Source organism: Hydra vulgaris, chromosome 08 (assembly GCF_038396675.1).
Source record: "Hydra vulgaris chromosome 08, alternate assembly HydraT2T_AEP".
NCBI lineage: Eukaryota > Metazoa > Cnidaria > Hydrozoa > Anthoathecata > Hydridae > Hydra > Hydra vulgaris.
Genome location: NC_088927.1, coordinates 24,782,600 through 24,803,283, shown reverse-complemented (window position 1 = coordinate 24,803,283; position 20,684 = coordinate 24,782,600). Strand labels below are relative to the sequence as shown.

The window sequence follows — 20,684 nt, the reverse complement described above, 5'->3', positions numbered from 1 at the left end:
TATTTAACAGAGCAAAAGGTTATACATGTATAAAAAATATAATCATAATAATACAAGTTATTTTTAAAAAAGGCATCAGTATTCACACTTCGTGTTTTAATTTCATGAAATTCAAGTTAAATCTTTTTGTATCTTATGTTTGCAACACACTACACACCTTTTCTGAGCAATATAAATATGGTTTGATTCATATATATTAATAAATATAATGATTTGTGTATAGAATTAACTTGCTTCTCTCCATATATATTAAATGAAAATCAATACGCGTGAAACTGAATTATTTGAAACAAAAGCTCAATAATTATGTCATATTAAATTTTGTGACGTTAAGTCATATAATTACTAATGAAGAAAAATGAAATATGAAGAGATACATGAAATTAAAATATTACAGCAGGTAGACCTAGGATTCGCTCAGAAAATTCTGAGCGGCGCTCAATTTGTTGCTCAGCAGTTTTTTATGAACGGACGCTTGCAAATCCGCTCAGAAAATTTCTTGAGCGAGCACTATGCTCATTCACTCACAAATCTGCTCATAAAAAAGTTTTAATATATTTCTTAATATTTATTTATTGGCAGCCCGTTCCCATTGCTTTAATTCTCAGTTGGTCACTTAGTAGGAAGGAGTAACACGAATACACGACAGTTATACAATTATTAATTAAATAATAACTAACATGACTGACAGTTGGACAATTGTGAACCAAATTGCATTAGTCAAAGGCCACTCTGAGCAGTGGGCACTGAGCAAGAAAATCACCTTTTCGCGGTCGATTGAGACTTTCCAATCTTTGTTGATAGAGTCTCAATCCCCAAAACTGAATGTTTGCTTGCCAACTGCAGACGAGGGCAGCGCAGTGTTGTACTGCCTAAAAAATTATGAAACATCCAAGTCTTAATCAGTTCATTTGATGTCACCAAGGTCTTTGCAAAGCTTGTCAAACTCATCCTTCTTGTTGACCAGGAAATCTCGGGCTTGTGATTCAAAGGGCAAAAGCAAAAATATCCTACAAGAATAAAATATCCTACGCTATGGATATATATACATATATAATATATATATATATATATATATATATATATATATATATATATATATATATATATATATATATATATATATATATATTTATATATATAAATATCGTACAATACTTAAATTTTTTTAAATAAGCATATATATTATTATAATAATCTTCTATATAATATATATAATCTATAATATAATTCTTACTGTTACCGTTTACTGTTTATTTATTGAATAAAGAAATAACAAAAATGCAAGTCAAAAGTTAAGCTTCGGTCTCTATTTTTTTTTTTTTAAGCAATAAAATATAAGCTCAATAAAAACAAAACTTTTAAAAAAACCATAAATAAAGCTAAAACAACAAAATGGAAACGATTTAAAATGGATGATCTTTTCTACACTTTAAATAAAAAGTATAAATATATATTTAGAATATATAATATATTTTTTCAATACTTCTAGATCTTATTATTTCTATTATAATTTCATTATACTATAAACTAATAAATAATCGAATTTTAAAAAGTTTATATATCTTCGCTTTATTGCCTGTTTGATTTTTTATAAATGACCGCGTTTTTTTCAGAACGCGCTCTTTGAAATTCAAAAAAAAATTTAAAGTAACTACTCTATAAAACAAAAGTGAAACAACGGTAAACGTTAACTGCAGTATTAATATTAAGAAGGTTCTCTGGCTGGTTAAAAACATGTGGTGTTTTCAATATGAAGTTAAGTATTTGACTGCAAGATGGTGCATTTCAATTTGGAGTGCAATATTTGACTGCTAGATTACGCAGAATGAGCGTAATTTTTGAGCATTAGCAAAAACGCGTTTGCTCGCGCTCACGCTTCGCTCATAAATATTTGAGCACCGCTCATGAGCGAGATCAATTTAAGCGGCGCTCATCCTAGGTCTGACAGCAGGGACATTTGCAAACCACTTTTAGGGTAATATTATAGCAGGGACATTTAAAAAGCACTTTTTGGGTAATATTATGGCAAGGACATATGGAAATCTCTTTTTGGGTAATATTGTTGCAGGGATGTTTAGAAACTATCTTTAGGGTAATGATAAGGTATTTAAAACCACTTTTTGAGTAATATTATGGTAAAGGCATTTGAAACCCACTTTTAGGGTAATAGTATGACTGTTAAAGTTTTAAATTTCTTGAAAAAATTAATTAAATTAAAAAAATTAAAACTTATTGAACGAGTACAACGTAGAGACCAACGAGAAGGGTTCAACGAAAGAGTAACGAGAAGTATCGTAGAGCAACGAGTTCCATGGTACTAAAAGCTACCTTTTAAGGAAAGAGCAAATGAGAAGAAAAGTGATTTAATTATCTTTTTTAAATGCATTAATATTCTTTACCGATTTAATATTATATCTTCGTTAAATATCTTTAACCTACCAACGGGACCAGCTGGAGGTGACCGTGAATATATCCATAATCAAAGATACATTTCTGAGAACACTAGATACTCAGTTAGAAGAAATTGAATGTCTACTGTTTTACTAATCGCGTCATTCCAATTTGGAACACTTTTTCGTTTGATGTCAAACAAATTAAATTAGTTTTGAACTTTAAAAAAATTTGATGAACTTTGTTGCGTGACATGAAATGTTGAACTGTAGTTTTTAAACTTGCTGAAAAAGTGGCTTACTACTCAGTAAGCATATGCTCATCGTAGCGTTAATATATATAAATAAACATATATATATATAAACATATATATATATATATATATATATATATATATATATATATATATATATATATATATATATATATATATATATATATTTGAGTGTAGACATCGTGTATAAGAGTGTATGTTATAATAATAAGAAAACATCAAACAATACGAATTCTCTTAATACAAATAATAATTTATTTTGAGAAATTTTCACTGGGTTATGGACGCCAGCATCATCAGCTCGTAAAATATTACAAAAATTTTTGAACGTTAAAAAAAGTTTAATAAATTTTTTAACTGGCGTCAGCAGTTGAATGGATTCTTTTTTATTCTTTACGTAAGAATATAAAAAACGGAGTCCAAAATTTAGTTTTGACAAAATGCCCATTATCGAGATTTATTCCGCCATTCGATGGGAAACATTGGTGCCTCTGTATTTCGAGTAATTCAAAATAAATTATTATTTGTATTAAGAGAATTCGTATTGTTTGGTATTTTCTTATTAGTATAAAATACACTCTTATACACGATGTCTACACTCAAATCATATATTACAGCTAAATACGGAGCTGATATCTACAAACAAACTGAACAGTTACAGTTATTAAAAAAGTCGGTAGCTAAATCCAAAAACCAGTATATATTTTTACAAAAGTGCGAAAAACACAAAATTATTCCAAAATGGTTACGTATCAACAGTCCTGTAAGTACAAAGTGAGCAATGGGTATTGTTTTTCGATTTCGATTCGAAATTTTGGTTTGTCTAAAAAACGATGCTAAAAAACGGTATTTTATCTTTATAAATGAAACAAAAAACCTTCAGGAAAATCTTAAGTCTACTCTTGATGTAAAAGCATGGCCTACTATATTACACTGCCGTGTATGTTACATTTTACAGGCCGATTCTAAGAGGCCTATTTACGCAACAAAATAATGACAGTGCAATATTAAAAAAACAATATATATATATATATATATATATATATATATATATATATATATATATATATATATATATATATATATATGCTAATGCTATTTTAGACAATATGTTATTATTAAAATATTAAAAAAACAATATATATATATATATATATATAATATATATATATATATATATATATATATATATATATATATATATATATATATGGTATTTATATTTTAGACAATATGTTATTATTAGTAAAGCTGAATATTATGGTTAACAAATGTGTTGCATTTGGTTGTAAAACTGGATACAACAGTTCTTTAGAAAATATATATAAGTTGCTTCATTTCATTTTACGTTGAAAAATTAATAGTTGCTAAATTATTGGATTCGTTTTGTAAACCGTAGTGATTGGGTGCCTTCACCAAATTCTGTCTTATGTGAAAAGCATTTTAATGAAAAGTACATTATTCGAGGTATAAAATGCAAGTTAAATTGGAACTTAAACCCTATTCCTGAAATTTTCTCAAGCGAATGCTTAAAACGGCCTTCCACACTACCCTCACCTATTGCTTTAAGAAGACCACCTAAAACTCGTATTTATCAAGAAGATGAACTTAGTTTTTTTTCTGAAAATGATAAAATAACTGAATGGAACAAATTAAACAGTAAACATTCACCAGAAGGTTTTCAATTTAAAAAACATCTCAATTGTGTTATTTATTACAATTTAATATTTGATCCTTTAACGCATTTTCCTTCTGTTCTTGAATCAATAAGAATTGATCATTGTTTATGTGTAGCATTTCAATACAAAGGAAATAATGCTCCACCTCCACCATGGTTAACTAAAGGTCATAATGCCAAGTTAACTAGTTTGAGTATGCTAGAAAATCTTGCATCGTACATAAAAAACATAGCTTCTTCTAATAGAAAAATACTTCTTGAAGAAATAAACAGTAGAATATACTATAAAGCAAAGGGTCAACCGCAATATTCTGCAGATATGATAAGACATGCTTTATTGTTAAGATATACATCTAAACAATCATATGAAATTTTACTTGAATCATTTCCTTTACCTTCAATTTCTTTATTAAATAAAATAAAACAAGGTGGAGTTGATGCAATAAAGGCTATTAAAACCCGTGAGAAGGGTTCAATACATGAAGATATAATACTAATTGTAGATGAATTTTATCTTCAGAAACTATGTGTCTATGTGGGTACAGATGACAATGGTATTCTGTACAAAGGAGTTATTGCATTTATGATTGTTGGTTTAAAGAAATCTATTCCTTATGTTATAAAAGCAGTACCCGAAGTTACCATTAGTGGTAAATGGCTTTCAGAGCAAATATCAGATTCTATTAGTTCTCTTTCTTTATTTTCTGGTTTTAAAATTCGTGGTATGATTGTCAGTAACAATACTGACAATCATCAAGCAAATGTAAATGCATTTAGTTTGCTTCATTCCAAATTTGGTAATCAGTCAAATTTATTTATTTATCATCCTGATAGTCCAAATGCTAAAATATACTTATTCTATGATAGTGTTCATATTGTTAAAAAATTTGTCTTTCCATCATTTACTTATAATATAAAAGATGATGTCTATAATTGTACAGCTGGTTATATAACTTGGGGAGATTTTCATCTTCTACATTCTAAAGATGAACAACTTCAAGGTAATTTGAAAAAAGCTCCCAAAATTACATATCAAAGTCTCCACCCTGGTAATAAAAAGCAAAATGTTTCTCCTGCACTTTCGATTTTCGATGAAACAAAAATTGCAAGTTTTAAAAGTTATTTTCCAGAACGAACTGACATTTATGGTTTTTTAATTATTTTTAAAAAATGGTGGACTGTTTCAAATTCAAAACAACAATTTAGTCCTAATAAACTTGGTAATGCAATTATTTTTGATGATGCCAAAACCACATTTTTTAGGCAACTAGCTGATTGGATTGAACTCTGGCAGAAATCTCCATTTTTCACTTTATCAAAACAAACATCATCTGCTCTTATCACAACCCTGCGTCCTCAAGCAATGCTTATAGACGAGCTTATCGACAAAGGATATTTGTATGTGCTTACTTCACGACTTCAAAGTGACCCTATAGAGCGTAGATTTTCTCAATATCAACAGATGAGTGGTGGAAGATTTAAACTCAAATGAGATTTCAGAATTAACTCTATCACCTGAAACAGAAGAAGTTGCAACAACAATAGCTGGTTACATAGCAAAGAAATTAATAAAAAGAAGCAAATGTAGCAATTGCAAGTCTATGCTTGCTACAGATGCAAGCAATATAAATATTTGTCAATATCTACAAATACTTTCACGAGGTGGTCTTACTGTGCCTTCACTTTGATTTCACATGTGGATGTTTTGCAATCTTAGATAATCTTTCAAATTTAATAACTAAACAAGGTGCTAATGTCAAAGATGTATCAAGCTTTGTTTTATCAAAGTACTTTCCGACAGTTTGTTTTACTTGCGATTTACACAAAGAATGGGGGTTTAAATTTGCTTCTAAAATTATAGTTAATGTTTTTTTTAACAATAAACAGAAGATAATCAATGCCACTGTACAAAAAGATGCTTTTAAAAGTAGACAGAGAGAAAAAAAATATTAAAAAAAACAAATATAAATAGATAGTAACATAAAAAATTGTAATTAAAAAAAAACACAAATTTTTACCTTTTTTTTTTTGTAAATTCCAGTGCTGTCAATTTAAATGTGTAATGTACAAATATATAAAAATATATATTATAGATACAAATATATATATATATATATATATATATATATATATATATATATATATATATATATATATATATATATATAATATACATAGATATATACGTTTATAAATACATAAATCACTAGCATGAAAGCACAAAATGCCAGTTTTTCGTAAATACTTTTTCATAATAATTCCTATTCGTAATATTATATTTATACTATCTATTTAGTCTAGATAAGATATAATTATATGTTTTCGCTATAGTTGCGCAGCCATCTTTTTTATAATAGGCCTCTTGGAATCGGCCTCTAAAATGTAACATACACGGCCATGGTAAAAGACTATGAAAAAGTTGAACAAGCCACTGAAAAAGCCCGCGAAATAATGTTTATAAGATCAAAAGAAAGATTGTTCAAAAAGTTTAACATTCTTCAAAACGAATTTAAAAATAAACAAAAAATTAAAAACGGTAAATTAACTACGCATACTAAGAATGCTGTTTTAAACCTATGCAGTACCGAAATTCCTAATAACCAAAACGATCTTCTTAATCTTGGTCCAAACTTTGTACCTTCTTTAAAACATATCCCTTATATGGATATTATCGCCACAACAGAGTCGTTTGCTTTAAGACTAAAATATAACAACAAAATTGAAAATGCGCAGGATTTGAGAAAAAATAATTTAAAAGAACTTAAAATGGGTAAAAAAATTAGCCAAAACTTAACAAGAGAGCAAAGAAAAGCTCTAAAGGAAATTAAGGAAAACAAACTTGTCGATATATATCCGTTTGATAAGGGTAATGGGTTTATGAGAATTGAACACGAAAAAGCTTTAGAAAGAATTTGCGATCAAATTGGTCAAACAAAGGTTTTAAGTGAAGATCCTACTTCAAGTTATGCTATAAAAATTAAAACCTATCTCTCACAACTTAACAAAAAACAAAGATTTTCAAAAACAGAATATGACAGTATATATCCAAGTAATCCAATCCCACCTCGTATGTATGGTCTAATTAAGGCTCACAAGCCTGAAAAAGCTTACCCTATGAGAACAGTTATATCAACTATCGGCACACCTAGTTATGGAATATCTAACTACTTAGTTAAAGCAATACAACCTATCTTAAATAAAAATAAAACACGTTTGAAAAATTCCTTTAATTTTATTAGCAAAGCAAACTCATGGAATGTTCACGAAAACAAAGTTCAAGTTTCATTCGATGTAATAAACCTGTATTTATCAATTCCACTTAAAGAAGCTACTTTAATTCTTATAGATCAGTTAAATAACGATGATTCCTACAGAAGTTCTACCAAGCTTACTATATCAGAAACAAAAACACTTATAGAGCTTTGTTTACATCGCTGCTATTTTTTGTGGAACAACGAGATCCATGAATTGGAGAATTCCGGTCCTTTTGGTTTTTCATTCATGGTTGTATTGGCAGAATCTTTTCTACAACATCACGAAGAAAACGCTTTCAAAATTGCAATGACATTAAATCCTCCTCTCGACTTAAAATCCTATCTAAGATATATGGCTATCGATGATAGCCATGCTAGATTTTCAAACATCCAAGAAGCAGAGAAATTCAAATAATCTTAAATAAACAACACCCTGCAATACAATACACAATTGAGACAGAAAGCCATAACAAAACTCTGAATTTCCTAGATATAACAATAATAAATAATAGCAAAGGTAAGTATGAGTTTAAAGTCTACAGAAAAGAAGCCATTACAAATATTCAAATAAAACCGCACTCGAATCATGACCCCAAAATTTTATGCGCAATATTCAAAGGTTATGTTCACAGGGCATACTCCATATGCAGTGTTACACATTTAAAAAACGAGATAAACTTTCTTATTCAAGTTTTTATTGAAAATGGGTAAACCGAAAACCAACTAAAAAGTATTGCAAATCAAATTAGGAAAAACGTTCCGTAAAGAACAATAGAATTTAATCCGAGAACAATGCTCTCCTAACAGTTTCATTACTGTGGATACCTTCACTATCACCAAAGTTAAGGAAAATATTTAGAAAATATTAGAGTAGTTTTTAAATCAAATCCTAATTTAGATATAGAGTAGTTTTTAAATCAAATCCTAATTTAAGAACAATACTAACATGTAAAAATAAACCTAGATTGCCCCAAAATAGCCGACCTGGAACATATTTAGTTGAATGCAATTGCTCAAAAAAATATGTAGGAGAAACAAAGTTACAAATTAGAACAAGAACTCAACAACACCAAAAATGTTTAAACGGTGGCAAACATTATCAATCAGCGATTGCCGCACATAGCAAGTTTTGCTCTGAAAAAATAAATTGGGAGAAAACTAAAACTCTTAGAGTTGAAATAAAAAAGTTCGACCGTAAAGTACGCGAAGCACTCGAAATACAGAGGCACCAATGTTTCCCATCGAATGGCGGAATAAATCTCGATAATGGGCAATTTGTCAAAACTAAATTTTGGACTCCGTTTTTTATATTCTTACGTAAAGAAAAAAGAAGCCATTCAACTGCTGACGCCAGTTAAAAAATTTATTAAACTGTTTTTTTAACGTTCAAAAAATTTTGTAATATTTTATGAGCTGATGATGCTGGTGTCCATAACCCAGTGAAAATTTCTCAAAATAAATTATTATTTGTATTAAGAGAATTCGTATTGTTTGATGATTTCTTATTAATATAGCATACACTCTTATACACGATGTCTACACTCAAATAAATATATATATATATATATATATATATATATATATATATATATATATATATATATATATATATATATATATATATATATTAAAATAAAAACCGTTATAAAAATACAAATTTGCGTTGCAACGAGATTAAACGTCAGTTTTCACGCCAAACGGGAGTTGACAGTAATTAAAAATGCTAGCGGTTCACAAATGAAAAAATTTATAAAACATACAACTCAAATATTCAAAGGCTTTATATTTCTACTCAATCTAACATAAAAATAGTGAATTATCTCAATATTACATTAAATCTTACCGACCGCAGCTTCAATCCTTACCATAAACGTGAAAGTTTTTAAACTATATCCATTCCAGCTCCAACCACCCACTAAGTATTTTAAAACGGCTGCCGAATATGGAGATTATCTCAAAGTTTGAGCTATATAAAATGTGTAACTCCCTCAATTATAAATTCTATAAGTTCATAATTTTTATGAGTTTGTATGAAATTTAAAATCTTTTGATGAATATAAATTTCGAGACTAGCGAAATTATTTTATCAGCTTGTTGCTCTTGCATTTAGGCAGTTGTGGCCTAAATTTTAGGGGTTTTTCGTTCGCAAAATATTTATGAAAATTGGTACACAAAAGTATTTTCTGTTTATAAAAAGAATTCCATTCAAAAAAGCTTGAAACGAATTTTGAAAGGTATAATTATTTTTATTCAACGACACACGCTTAAAAAAACTCAAAAAGCATGTTACGCTATTTTATTAAATGTCTTTTTAAACACGTGAGGTATTTAAAAAGAGCAAGTTTTTGAGCTCAAAATTTCGGACCTCAAAATTTTCAAATCCGTTAACAAACTTCATTATAAAAAATTTAGTTTTAAAATAAAAATAAAAGTTTGAATCTTTCGTATCAAAATATCCCCGATAAAATTTTTTTTTATTGCTTTTTAATTTAAATACGATTGGTTGCTGTAGAAAGAGTAGAAAGAAAAATCCTTCCTGATTCATTTTTGTATCCACCTCTAAGAATAAGGATTATGATTTGATGGGTTGTTTGTTGATTTATAATTTTTGATGCAAATTGCATTAACTTTATAAGTCTAGTTTAAACAGAGATAAGTGCCGAAGATGAAGCGCATGGAATTTGCATTTTGTTCAACTTGTTAAGCTCTTAAATTTAAAACAGCAAAAGAAAGCTTGTTTACGATTAATAACAAGCTGTTTCAATCGACTATTGTAAAAAGTAGAACAGGAAGTCCGCAATTTTTATGTTTGTATTGTGTAAACTTTTTGAAGTCGGCTTTTTTTTAGTTAAAGAGATTGTAGGAAGCCCTTTTTTTTTACTTATGTTTGTGTATATATATATATATATATATATATATATATATATATATATATATATATATATATATATATATATATATATATACACACCAACTCAAATGCAAAACAATTGAAAAAAGATTTTAAAAACTAGTTTTTAAAATCCAATTTTTAAAAATTATTGAAACGTCACGCTTTAGATTGTTAAAACGATTGAAAATATTTATTTTAGTAAATACAACAAACTATGTTAAACGTTTGTCTAAAAACTCTTAATAATTTGTGTTATCTTTAAGTTATTTACATGTTAATTTAATAACCTATAATTATACTATCAAAAACTCTTCGCATTTTGTTTCCAGTGTTTTGGAGTAATTGTCTGAATTAAAATTGCTGGTTCGTGATTGAAAGAGGTTTCCGCTTGCAGGTTTTTAAGATTGAATATAACTCAGCTATTTGCTATGTTTACCAAATATTTTGCCTAATGGAATGCATTTTGTTGTTTCTTTTTCTTTTTTTAGCGAAGTTTGTAATTCTTTGGTTACGACAGTTTTTTCTTTTTCTTTTGCGACGTTTATGTGATTTATAATAATTTCTTCGCAGCATTTATTGGCATTTCTTTCCGCGTATGATAATGGTGTGCTGCCTCCTTTAGTTTTAAGGTTATAATTTGCACCAGCATTTAATAATATTTTTAATGCTCCGGTATTGTTTGTTTCAACTGCAAAATGCAGAGCTGTTCTTCCGGTTATATCTTGTAAATTTAGATCCGCTCCATTTGCGGCTAGTAAAGTTACACATTCGTTATGACCCTGTTGAACGGCACGCATTAAAGGAGTAACATTTTGTGAGTTGGCTTGATCTAAGTTGACTTTGTGTTGTAATAAATGTTGTATGCATTCGCTATGACCATTTCCTGCTGCAAAAAGTAGCGCGTTTTGTTTACCGCGGTATTGTATATTTGGATCAGCATTGTTTTTAAGTAGAAACTCGACTACATTTGAGTGTCCGTCTTTTGAAGCTAAGATTAATGGAGTAGCGCCGAACTTTGTTTTTGCGTTTACGCTTTCAGGATCGTATTTAATAAGAATTTCTAAACATTCTAAATGACCTTGTCCAGCAGCAAAATGGGATGCGGTACAGCCTGTGGCGTTCCTGAGGTTCGTATTTGCCCCATGCTCTAATAAAATGATTAAGCATTCTTTTTGACCATGCCACGCTGCTTGCATTACAGGAGTGAAACCGTTTTCATCCGGTAGGTTCAATTGGTAATTATTGCTTGTTTCGAGCAATACTTGCACAATCATGTCCATGCCGTCACGAACGGCATCAAAAAAAGCGACCCCCTCATAATTTTCACTTAACTGTTCATCATCAACATTACGTGTTTTTATAATGAGATTATAATCGTCGATATCAGATACTTCATCTTTTTTTATATTTTTGCGGGGTTTTTTAAACGATATTTTTTTTTTAATTCGTGGTATTAGTTTCATAGATTTTTCTTCGATTAAATCTTCAAATACATCATCTGGCGGTTTAACCACTGAGACGCTTCTTTCTATAAGAATCTCGTTTCCGTCTTGCAAACGCTCATCAATGCAGTCTGCTAAACTTTTTCGATTGTTTCTTGTTGACTTTAATTCTGCTGGATGTTCAATTAACTCTTCTTCCATTTCGTTGCCAGTTTGATTTGCTTCTTTTTGCATGCTTTTATGTGATCCTAACAAGTGTATACTTTTACGTTGTGCGGTTTCAAGTATTTCTTCGTCTACCTTTAGTACGCAATCAGCGTCAATTCCGTCATTTAAAAGCTTTTCAACTGCTGCACGATCTCCTTTTGCTATCGCACGGTGTAGAGATTCAGAGTGAGGCTTGTATTCTTTTTCATTCTATAATTAAATAATGTATATTTTATACTTATCTATAAATATATGCGCGCGCGTGAGTATGTATGTTGTAACTATAAAACACGTTTTAAACCTTTTTCCAACAATATTTATTACGTAAATCACATAAGTCAATAAAAGTAAATGTATATGACAAAACGCAATAAGAAAACAATTTGCTGCTATTCATTGTTAAAGTGCTTTTATATAATTTGGCTTCCTGTAAATTTTAACATATTTGGCTTAAGTTAATATTTGCAATCCTTTGGTTTAATTTATGGTGTTTCTGTATCCTTTGATAATTGTAACTAAAAAACGGTTCCCAATATTTTCGTTATAAAGTTTAAATTTCTAGAAGGATATTTAGCTCTGAAATTTCTAATTTGCAAGCTCGTACTTCACAATGACGAGAAGCAGTTTAGTTTATTATAAGTATAAATGAACTCATACGACATTTTGTATGAGATTATATACTATCGACATTGAAGATTTTATGTCTAACGGGTTAGTAATCCATAGTAACTTTGATGTATGTAACATAGATGTATGTAAATGTAAGATAGTAACATAGATGTATTGTATGTAGATGATTTTATTGGTGGAGATGTATGTATTGATTTTATTGATGTAGATTTGATGTATTTATTAAGCAATAAGCAGAAAAGTTTATACAAATTTTACTGAAATTTATTTTAGTAAGTTTTACTAAAATGACATCTATCTTTACTACCCGTTTTCTACCGTTAATGTTGATTCTTTTCACCTCTATAAATATATTTGTGACATACAACTCTAAAGATCTTACCATTTGTGTGTCTTCTCTTCTTGTTCTTTTTTTTTTCCGGTTTGTTAAAAAGGATTCAAGTTCGCTTTGATGCGGACTGTTCAGAAAGTGTTTGGATAATATTTATTTATTAGAAAATTTTTTATTTGATTCTGCTATTGTCGTTTTAAATGTTACTTTTAATTGGTCGATAGCATATGACGTTTTATTTATAAACACAACAACGCTTTCATGTTTTTTGCTCACAGCATGCTACAAGAAAGAAAAACACGATTTTAATAATCTTCTTTTTAAATATGCTTATAAATATGAAATGTATGCAGACTATTTATAAATATACTTGTAAATATGATATGGATGTAAAATTTTTATAAATAAACTTATAATTGTGAAATCAATGCGCCGAGTAATTATAGGTATATATATATATATATATATATATATATATATATATATATATATATATATATATATATATATATATATATATATATATAAATGTTCACACACGCATGCACGCGCACAGATGTGAGCTTTTGAAAAAGTTATGTGGGTAATATTAGTGCCACGAATTCTGAAATGAAATATTTAATTTTAATGTCTAAAATATTTATTTTTTTTTAAACGGCAAAAATCGTGCGCGTTAAAGGTAATTCTATCATTGCAGTCTCATCTCCGCTATAAAACATAAGTTTATTATTTTAGCTTAAGAAAGACTATTTAGAGGGGGTTGGAGACACGCTTGATTTAGTTGTTATTGGTGGATATCATGGGACTGGTAAAAGAACAGGAAAGTATGGGGGTTACCTGCTGGCATGTTATGATGAAGATAACGAGGAATACCAAACAATATGCAAGGTAATATGTCGAATAATGTATATAAATATATATATATGTATATATAATATATATATATATATATATATATATATATATATATATATATATATATATATATATATATATATATATATATATATATATATATATTATATATATATATGTGTGTGTGTGTGTGTGTGTATATATATATATATATATATATATATATATATATATATATATATATATATATATATATATATATATATATATATATATATATATATATATTGATATTGATTTTATTAATATAAGGCTGGTACTGGCTTCACGGACGAGCAATTAGCGAAGCACTATGAGTTCTTCAAAAATCATGTCATTGAAAAACCGCGCTCGTATTACCGATTTGATGACGGCATGAAACCAGACCATTGGTTTGAACCAGTACAAGTAAACTTTTGTGATTAGTAGCCATTACCACTTTAGATCCTGGTAAAAATTTATTTTTTGTTTTGAAAAAATTGGATTCTTTTTGTTTAGGTTTGGGAAATACGTGCCGCTGATTTATCTATCTCTCCAATTTACAGAGCAGCTATTGGAATCGTACGTGGCTTTTAAATTTTTTTATATTTAATCACCACAAGTAGAAAAATGTATTATAGTTCATATTATAGTTTATATAGTAAATATATTATAGTTAAAATTATTATCATTGTTCCTATGATTGTTATTATTATTATCATTATTATAGTTTGTACCATTATTTTTAGTTACATTAGCATTTGTTTTTTTTATTTGTCTACAAAAAAAAAAAAATTATTTAGGTTGATCCTGATAAAGGAATATCGCTTCGTTTTCCGCGTTTTTTACGTGTGCGTGATGACAAAAAGCCTGAAGAAGCTACATTGTCGCAACAAGTAATTCCCTACTATTTTGCGACATTTTATTTGCTATTTCATACTAGTTATGTTGTTTTGTTGTTTTGCAAATCATCTTAATTGAAGTGCTTTTGTATTTAGGTAGCTGAATTTTATAATAATCAAGACCAGATTAAAAACGCTAGCGATTTTAAATCTAAATCCAAGATCGAAGAAGATTTTTACTAATTCATTACCATTAGAGAATCAATAACTTAGATCAGGGGTAAAAATGTTTTAGAAATAAGAGTTCAGGATTAAGATGATTTTGATGTAATTTTAATGGTGTCTCTACAAATCATTCCAGTTTTGGATTGTTCGAATAACAAGAATAAAATAGTTCAAATCAATATACATTCGCTGTTACGCTTTCCACGGTTGAGTTCCATTTTTTATAATCAATATTTATATGAGTTTGGTAAATGAAAACTTTAAGCTTTAAATAACTTGCTTGTTTCTTTTAATAGCACATTCTCAGTTATTAGGGTATATATATATATATATATATATATATATATATATATATATATATATATATATATATATATATATATATATATATATATATATATATATATATATATATATATATATATATCCTCTAATCTATAATGATTATTCTAATATAATGATTATTCTAATATATAATAGTATTCATTTAATATATTTAATACAAAAATATTAATGCTATAATACGGAATAATAAATTTATAGTATTATTAAATAATGTGTATTATAAGTTCGTCTGTGTGTGTTGGAGTGCTGGACTTAAGAAAAAAGATTTTTATTTAAAAGCGTCTGTTAAAATAAGAAAAAGAAATAAAATCTTATTCCCCTGACAACAAAACATTTTCTTTAAAATCTTGAACGTCTTTTCTTCTAAAAGTATGTTATGAATTTTTGTGTCAAATGAAAGTGGATATCAACAAACAAATAAAAGAATATCAGCTTTATGATATTTGGCAAAATTTTCTGACAAGTAGCAGCTTTAAGATTATTGGGTTTATGATTTCACGACTGCTTGTTTTGGCCAGAAAATTGGTAAGGAAGAAGGCGTAAACTTCCTAGTCAAATTGATGCCTGATGTTTTGAGTTAACTTGGAAGTACAGATTCAACATGGCTGCTCATACATAAAAAGATTGTTAAAATATGCACAGCTGATTCAAAGCACCACATAATTCTATAAGAATAATTATTCTTTTTTTATTACACTATTATTGTAATAATATACGAAAAAATATTTTGCTGAAAATCCGTTTGAAAAAACTTTTCAAACTTTGGTATTACTTTATTGGTATTTATAATTACCAAAATAAATCTTTCATAACTTAATATTATCATCGATGAGTCAAGATGCAAACGTTTTTGTAATGTAATTGTTTTTAAGTTTTGTCTCAAAATTATTTTTGTGTGCTTGTTTCATAAATTCATATCTTATTCATTATACATATAAAATTTGGGAATCCACGTTATAAATCTTTTATCCACGTTATAAATCCTTTCCCTTTTAGAAAGTAAAAGTTGCAAAATTAATATTTCAAATTAAAATTAATGCATTGTAAAACATTAAAAAAAAAATTTTCTACAAGAATCAATATTATAATTAAACGCCAAAAATCATTAAAAAAAAGTTATAATACTAACAGTAAAATTCAAAATCTAGGTTAAAAAAATATTGAATGCAAAAACTTTAATTTATAGAGGAAATGATAAAATATACTGAAGCTTCTCATGGCAATTTATCTGAAACCAAATAAAATTTTGAAATAGTCTAATAATATAAAGTAAATTATAATATGAATAATAAATAGTCTATTAACATGAACAATAACAAAGTTTAGATTATATAACAGTTATAAATAATAAAGTTTATGATTCTATTAGTTACTATATCATTGGCAGGTGTTGCAGTTAACTACAGCACTAAAAAACTAATATATTATGAGAACCAGTTCTATACACAATGTCTCAACTAAACTATCAAATAGCTATTTAATGTTCTTTTTACATGTATAATCTCTGTAGCTTTTTTACATCTTTTATACCTAGCATAGTTTGCATACAATTGAAGGGTTTCCTGTCCGCTTCGTCCCACTTATATCTTTTTACTTACCATTATTATTATGGTTGATGTGAAAACAGTAATTAAAATAGTTAATTGTAGTAGCATAACCCCTTTATTTCGCTTACTTTTTCATTTTTTTAATCGTATAATTTAGTAATAGTTCATGCTGTGCTGGACAAAGCCAGTGAGTGTGTTATCATGCACACTATGACAGCAGTTATGTTTAATTGCCGCTCAACCAGCAATCAAGAGCTCCTTTAAAACAATTAACTGATTTCGCTGTAACAATTTTAGTCGGAAGTAAATTCTATGCATTTGCAATTCCAATAAAAAAGAAATGTTCTCTTGAAGGGTGTTTAGCAAATTCTTTATGGTGTTTAAAATAATTCCCTCGCAAACAGTTATTACCAAGTGGAAAACATTTTCTACTGTTTATCTTTTCAATACCATGCATAAGTTTGTATAGTTCAATTAAATCTCCCCTTTTTCTTCTTTCGGTTAGCGTTGTCAAGCCTAAGGCAATGAGTCGATCTTCATAATTGAGACAACTAATTGATGAAACGAGTTTAGTTACTCTATGATTTTAGTTACGAGTTTAGTTACTCTATGACGAGTTTTTGATGTTTTATTTTAGTTACGAGTTTAGTTACTCTATGACGATTTAGTTACTCTATGAAACTGCACTACAGTCTCCTTTCATAAAAGGAGACTGTACCAGAACAGCAAGTTTAAGAAGTGGGCGAATAAACGTTAAATAGAGAGATCTCATAAGTTGACAGTCGAATCTTGCAAACGATTTCTTTATCCGTCCCAGCATTTGATTTGCTTTACTAATTGTCATGGTTACTTGATTTTTCCATTTTAGGTTTGTTGAAAAAATAACTCCAAGATCTCGTTCAGACTCAGAATCTTGAAGTTGTATACCATTAATAAAAAATGGATAGTTTTTATTGTTGGAGCCAAAATGCATTACAACGCACTTTTTTATGTTGAATTGAAATTTGTATTTATTATTAGTCCTAATATAATTGGCGCCCCTTTTTTGATCAAACTTATGTATTGACATTTCCGACGCCATTTTTTGATATCATTTCTGACTGTCACCATCCAATGATCAATTAACATTATCGTAGAATGTGATTTTTAAGGTGCTTGGTCACCAATACGTGGACGTCAAACTAGTAGATAATTAAATCTTTTTCTCAAAATAAGATTTAAAAAATATTTTATTTCGCGGACCATTTTTATGAAATAATATAGTTTTAAATGCTACTAATGATTCTTCTCAAGAATATAATTTTGATTTTTTTAAACGAAATATTAAAAAACTTATTTTTCAAACTGAAAACACACTAAGATATTTTTAAATTTTTGAAAATCTCAATTTCTTTTTTTTTTTTAATTAACGAGCACTTATATAACGAGTTTATTTTGTAATCAATTGTGTAATTAATTTTTTATTTTGTTTAAATTTAAATCTTAATGGATTTTATCTAAAAGCAGTTATTTAACGCGTTTTTTTGTTTGCGGTTCTTGTTGACAAGACCTGATGGGGTCTTCTTTGAATGTCTGGGTTCTTCACTTATTTGTTATTACTTTTTCTATTCTTTTTAACGAAATCTTCATTTGTAATTATTTCAATTTTTATATATATGTATATAAGTAAAAAATAAAAAAACTTTTTTAAACAAAAACTGAAAAAAAGCACATTTAAAAACGTTTATTTAACAATACCTTCTTTAAGAAAATTACATTTAAAAAAAATCGTTTTTTTTGAATCTCTATAAAATTTCATTTCTTCTTAGGTTTACCAACATAATATACTTTAAAAGAAATATATTTTTGGTAAATGAAGACATAGTTGTCTTCATTTACCAAACTCAATTTACCCAAGCCAAGATACCCAATTGCAATTGGTGTCTTGGTGCAGGTAATTATTGAATAATTAAGTTGCAAAAGTTCATCATTTGCTACAGGAGATACAAGATTTTACAACAAATATTTTGTTTATATAAAGAACAAAAACAAAAAACAATTCAAATAGCACAACCTACGAATCAAAAAACTTTATGATTGAATATTTTGCCTTAAAAATGGACATGACATCAGAAAAAAACTTTAAAAATGTGCTATGAATACCATTGTTCACAAAACAAAAATGGCGGAAGTTAATTTAACTAACCATAAAACTTGATAGCAAATAGTTTTGCAGATTTTTAACATTCATTTAATGTATGCATAAAATTTGATTGCAAAAAACTTACCTACAAATGTTTTAGGAATCGCACCGCCTTTTCAAATAAACTAGCAGTGTCAGAAGTACAGTAAAAAAAATTAAACGATAGTGCATTTTAATACTGGTTTTAGTGGATTACAAGATTTTTTAAACACCGGCAAAGGAATGATAATGGGTGTTGGACAATATAATGACTTTAAATTATGGCGAGGGAATGTTAAATGATAAAACCATTTTTCACCTTAAAACAACTTGTGAAGTGTTTTTCTTGTATTGTTAAAAAAACTTATACTGCTGGTTTAATTTCTTTAAATGTTTGTTTAAAATATACATTTTTTCCATTTTTAAAAGAATTGAAAAGTTCTTATTATTTTCCTATGTTTTTTTTTTGTATGTCCCATTTATCTCAATTACGCATAATTGAACTCAGTATCGCACGAGATAATATCTTTGAGAAATTATTCTACTGTTTTTTACGTACACGCACACGCTGATATATTTGTTAGTGCACAGTAGGGTTATGAATAAAATATTTGTTGCAAAATCTTGTATCTCCTGTAGCAAATTATGAACTTTTGCAACTTAATTATTCACTAATTACCTGCACCAAAACACCAATTGCAATTGGGTATCTTGGCTTGGGAAAATTGAGTTTGGTAAATGAAGATAACTATGTCTTCATTTACCAAAAATATATTTCTTTTAAAGTATATTATGTTGGTAAACCTAAAAAGAAATGAAATTTTATAGAGATTCAAAAAAAAACGATTTTTTTTAAATGTAATTTTCTTAAAGAAGGTATTGTTAAAAAAACGTTTTTAAATGTGCTTTTTTTCAGTTTTTGTTTAAAAAAGTTTTTTTTATTTTTTTTACAATGAATTTCAAAAAACTGAATTTTATTTAAAAGTTTTATTTTTTTTAAACTTTAGTTAAAACTTTTTGAGATCCAACTTGATATACTTTTAGAGATAAATATTTTTGGTAATATACAGCACCCATCGTCGTTGGGTGTTATGGTGCAGGAACTTTTTTTTGAAATTGAAAAATGATGAAGTTTGTAAGATAAAAAAACGGGTCATACAAAATAAATTAATTGTGGAATTAGGTTTGAGAATTGGTTTTCCAAGACAATTTGGTTTTGGTACTTTGAATGATGGCAACACTGCCAGACGAGGTTTTTAAAAGTCTGATTACGTTCATTTATTAATAGGCATAGATGAGGAGTTAATAGAACGCAAATATTTTAAGCATAACATTGTATGCAGCAGCGAAATTCAGACTAGTAGCACTTTAAAAAATCCGGAAATAAAACAAAAACAGAAATTTTTTTTTTATTGAAAACATTTTCATAATCTAGTAATGAATAATTCTAAATAATATAACCATTATCAGCTGCGATCGCAGCCTCAATTCGAGAACGAAACTTAGAACAGGTTTTACGGATATGATAAATCAAATGTTGGACCAGACCCGGATGATGAGATTTTCCAGGGCTTTAATATTTCAAGGT

At 27.9% G+C, this 20,684-nt stretch overlaps 2 protein-coding genes across 3 annotated transcripts in view; one reads left to right on the top strand and one right to left on the bottom strand.

Annotated features, from left to right (window-relative positions):
- LOC100206246 (DNA ligase 1) overlaps window positions 1-15,318 on the top strand; it is a 62,088-nt gene extending 46,770 nt beyond the window's left edge. For both annotated transcript variants that reach the window (XM_065803301.1, XM_065803300.1), the window contains 5 exons: window positions 13,839-13,991; window positions 14,271-14,405; window positions 14,496-14,558; window positions 14,780-14,872; window positions 14,975-15,318. In XM_065803301.1, the coding sequence (XP_065659373.1) occupies window positions 13,839-13,991; window positions 14,271-14,405; window positions 14,496-14,558; window positions 14,780-14,872; window positions 14,975-15,061 (531 nt within the window). In that variant the 3' untranslated portion in view covers window positions 15,062-15,318. The remainder of the gene's footprint in view (window positions 1-13,838; window positions 13,992-14,270; window positions 14,406-14,495; window positions 14,559-14,779; window positions 14,873-14,974) is intronic.
- Window positions 10,707-13,289, bottom strand: LOC124817821 (ankyrin repeat domain-containing protein 29). Its single transcript, XM_065803299.1, has 2 exons — window positions 13,155-13,289; window positions 10,707-12,352 (listed from the first exon to the last, which is right to left on the bottom strand). Exons 1-2 carry the CDS (start codon window positions 13,155-13,157, stop codon window positions 10,913-10,915), a joined length of 1,443 nt encoding a protein of 480 aa, XP_065659371.1. The 5' UTR covers window positions 13,158-13,289; the 3' UTR covers window positions 10,707-10,912.
- Window positions 15,319-20,684: the final 5,366 nt, after the last annotated feature.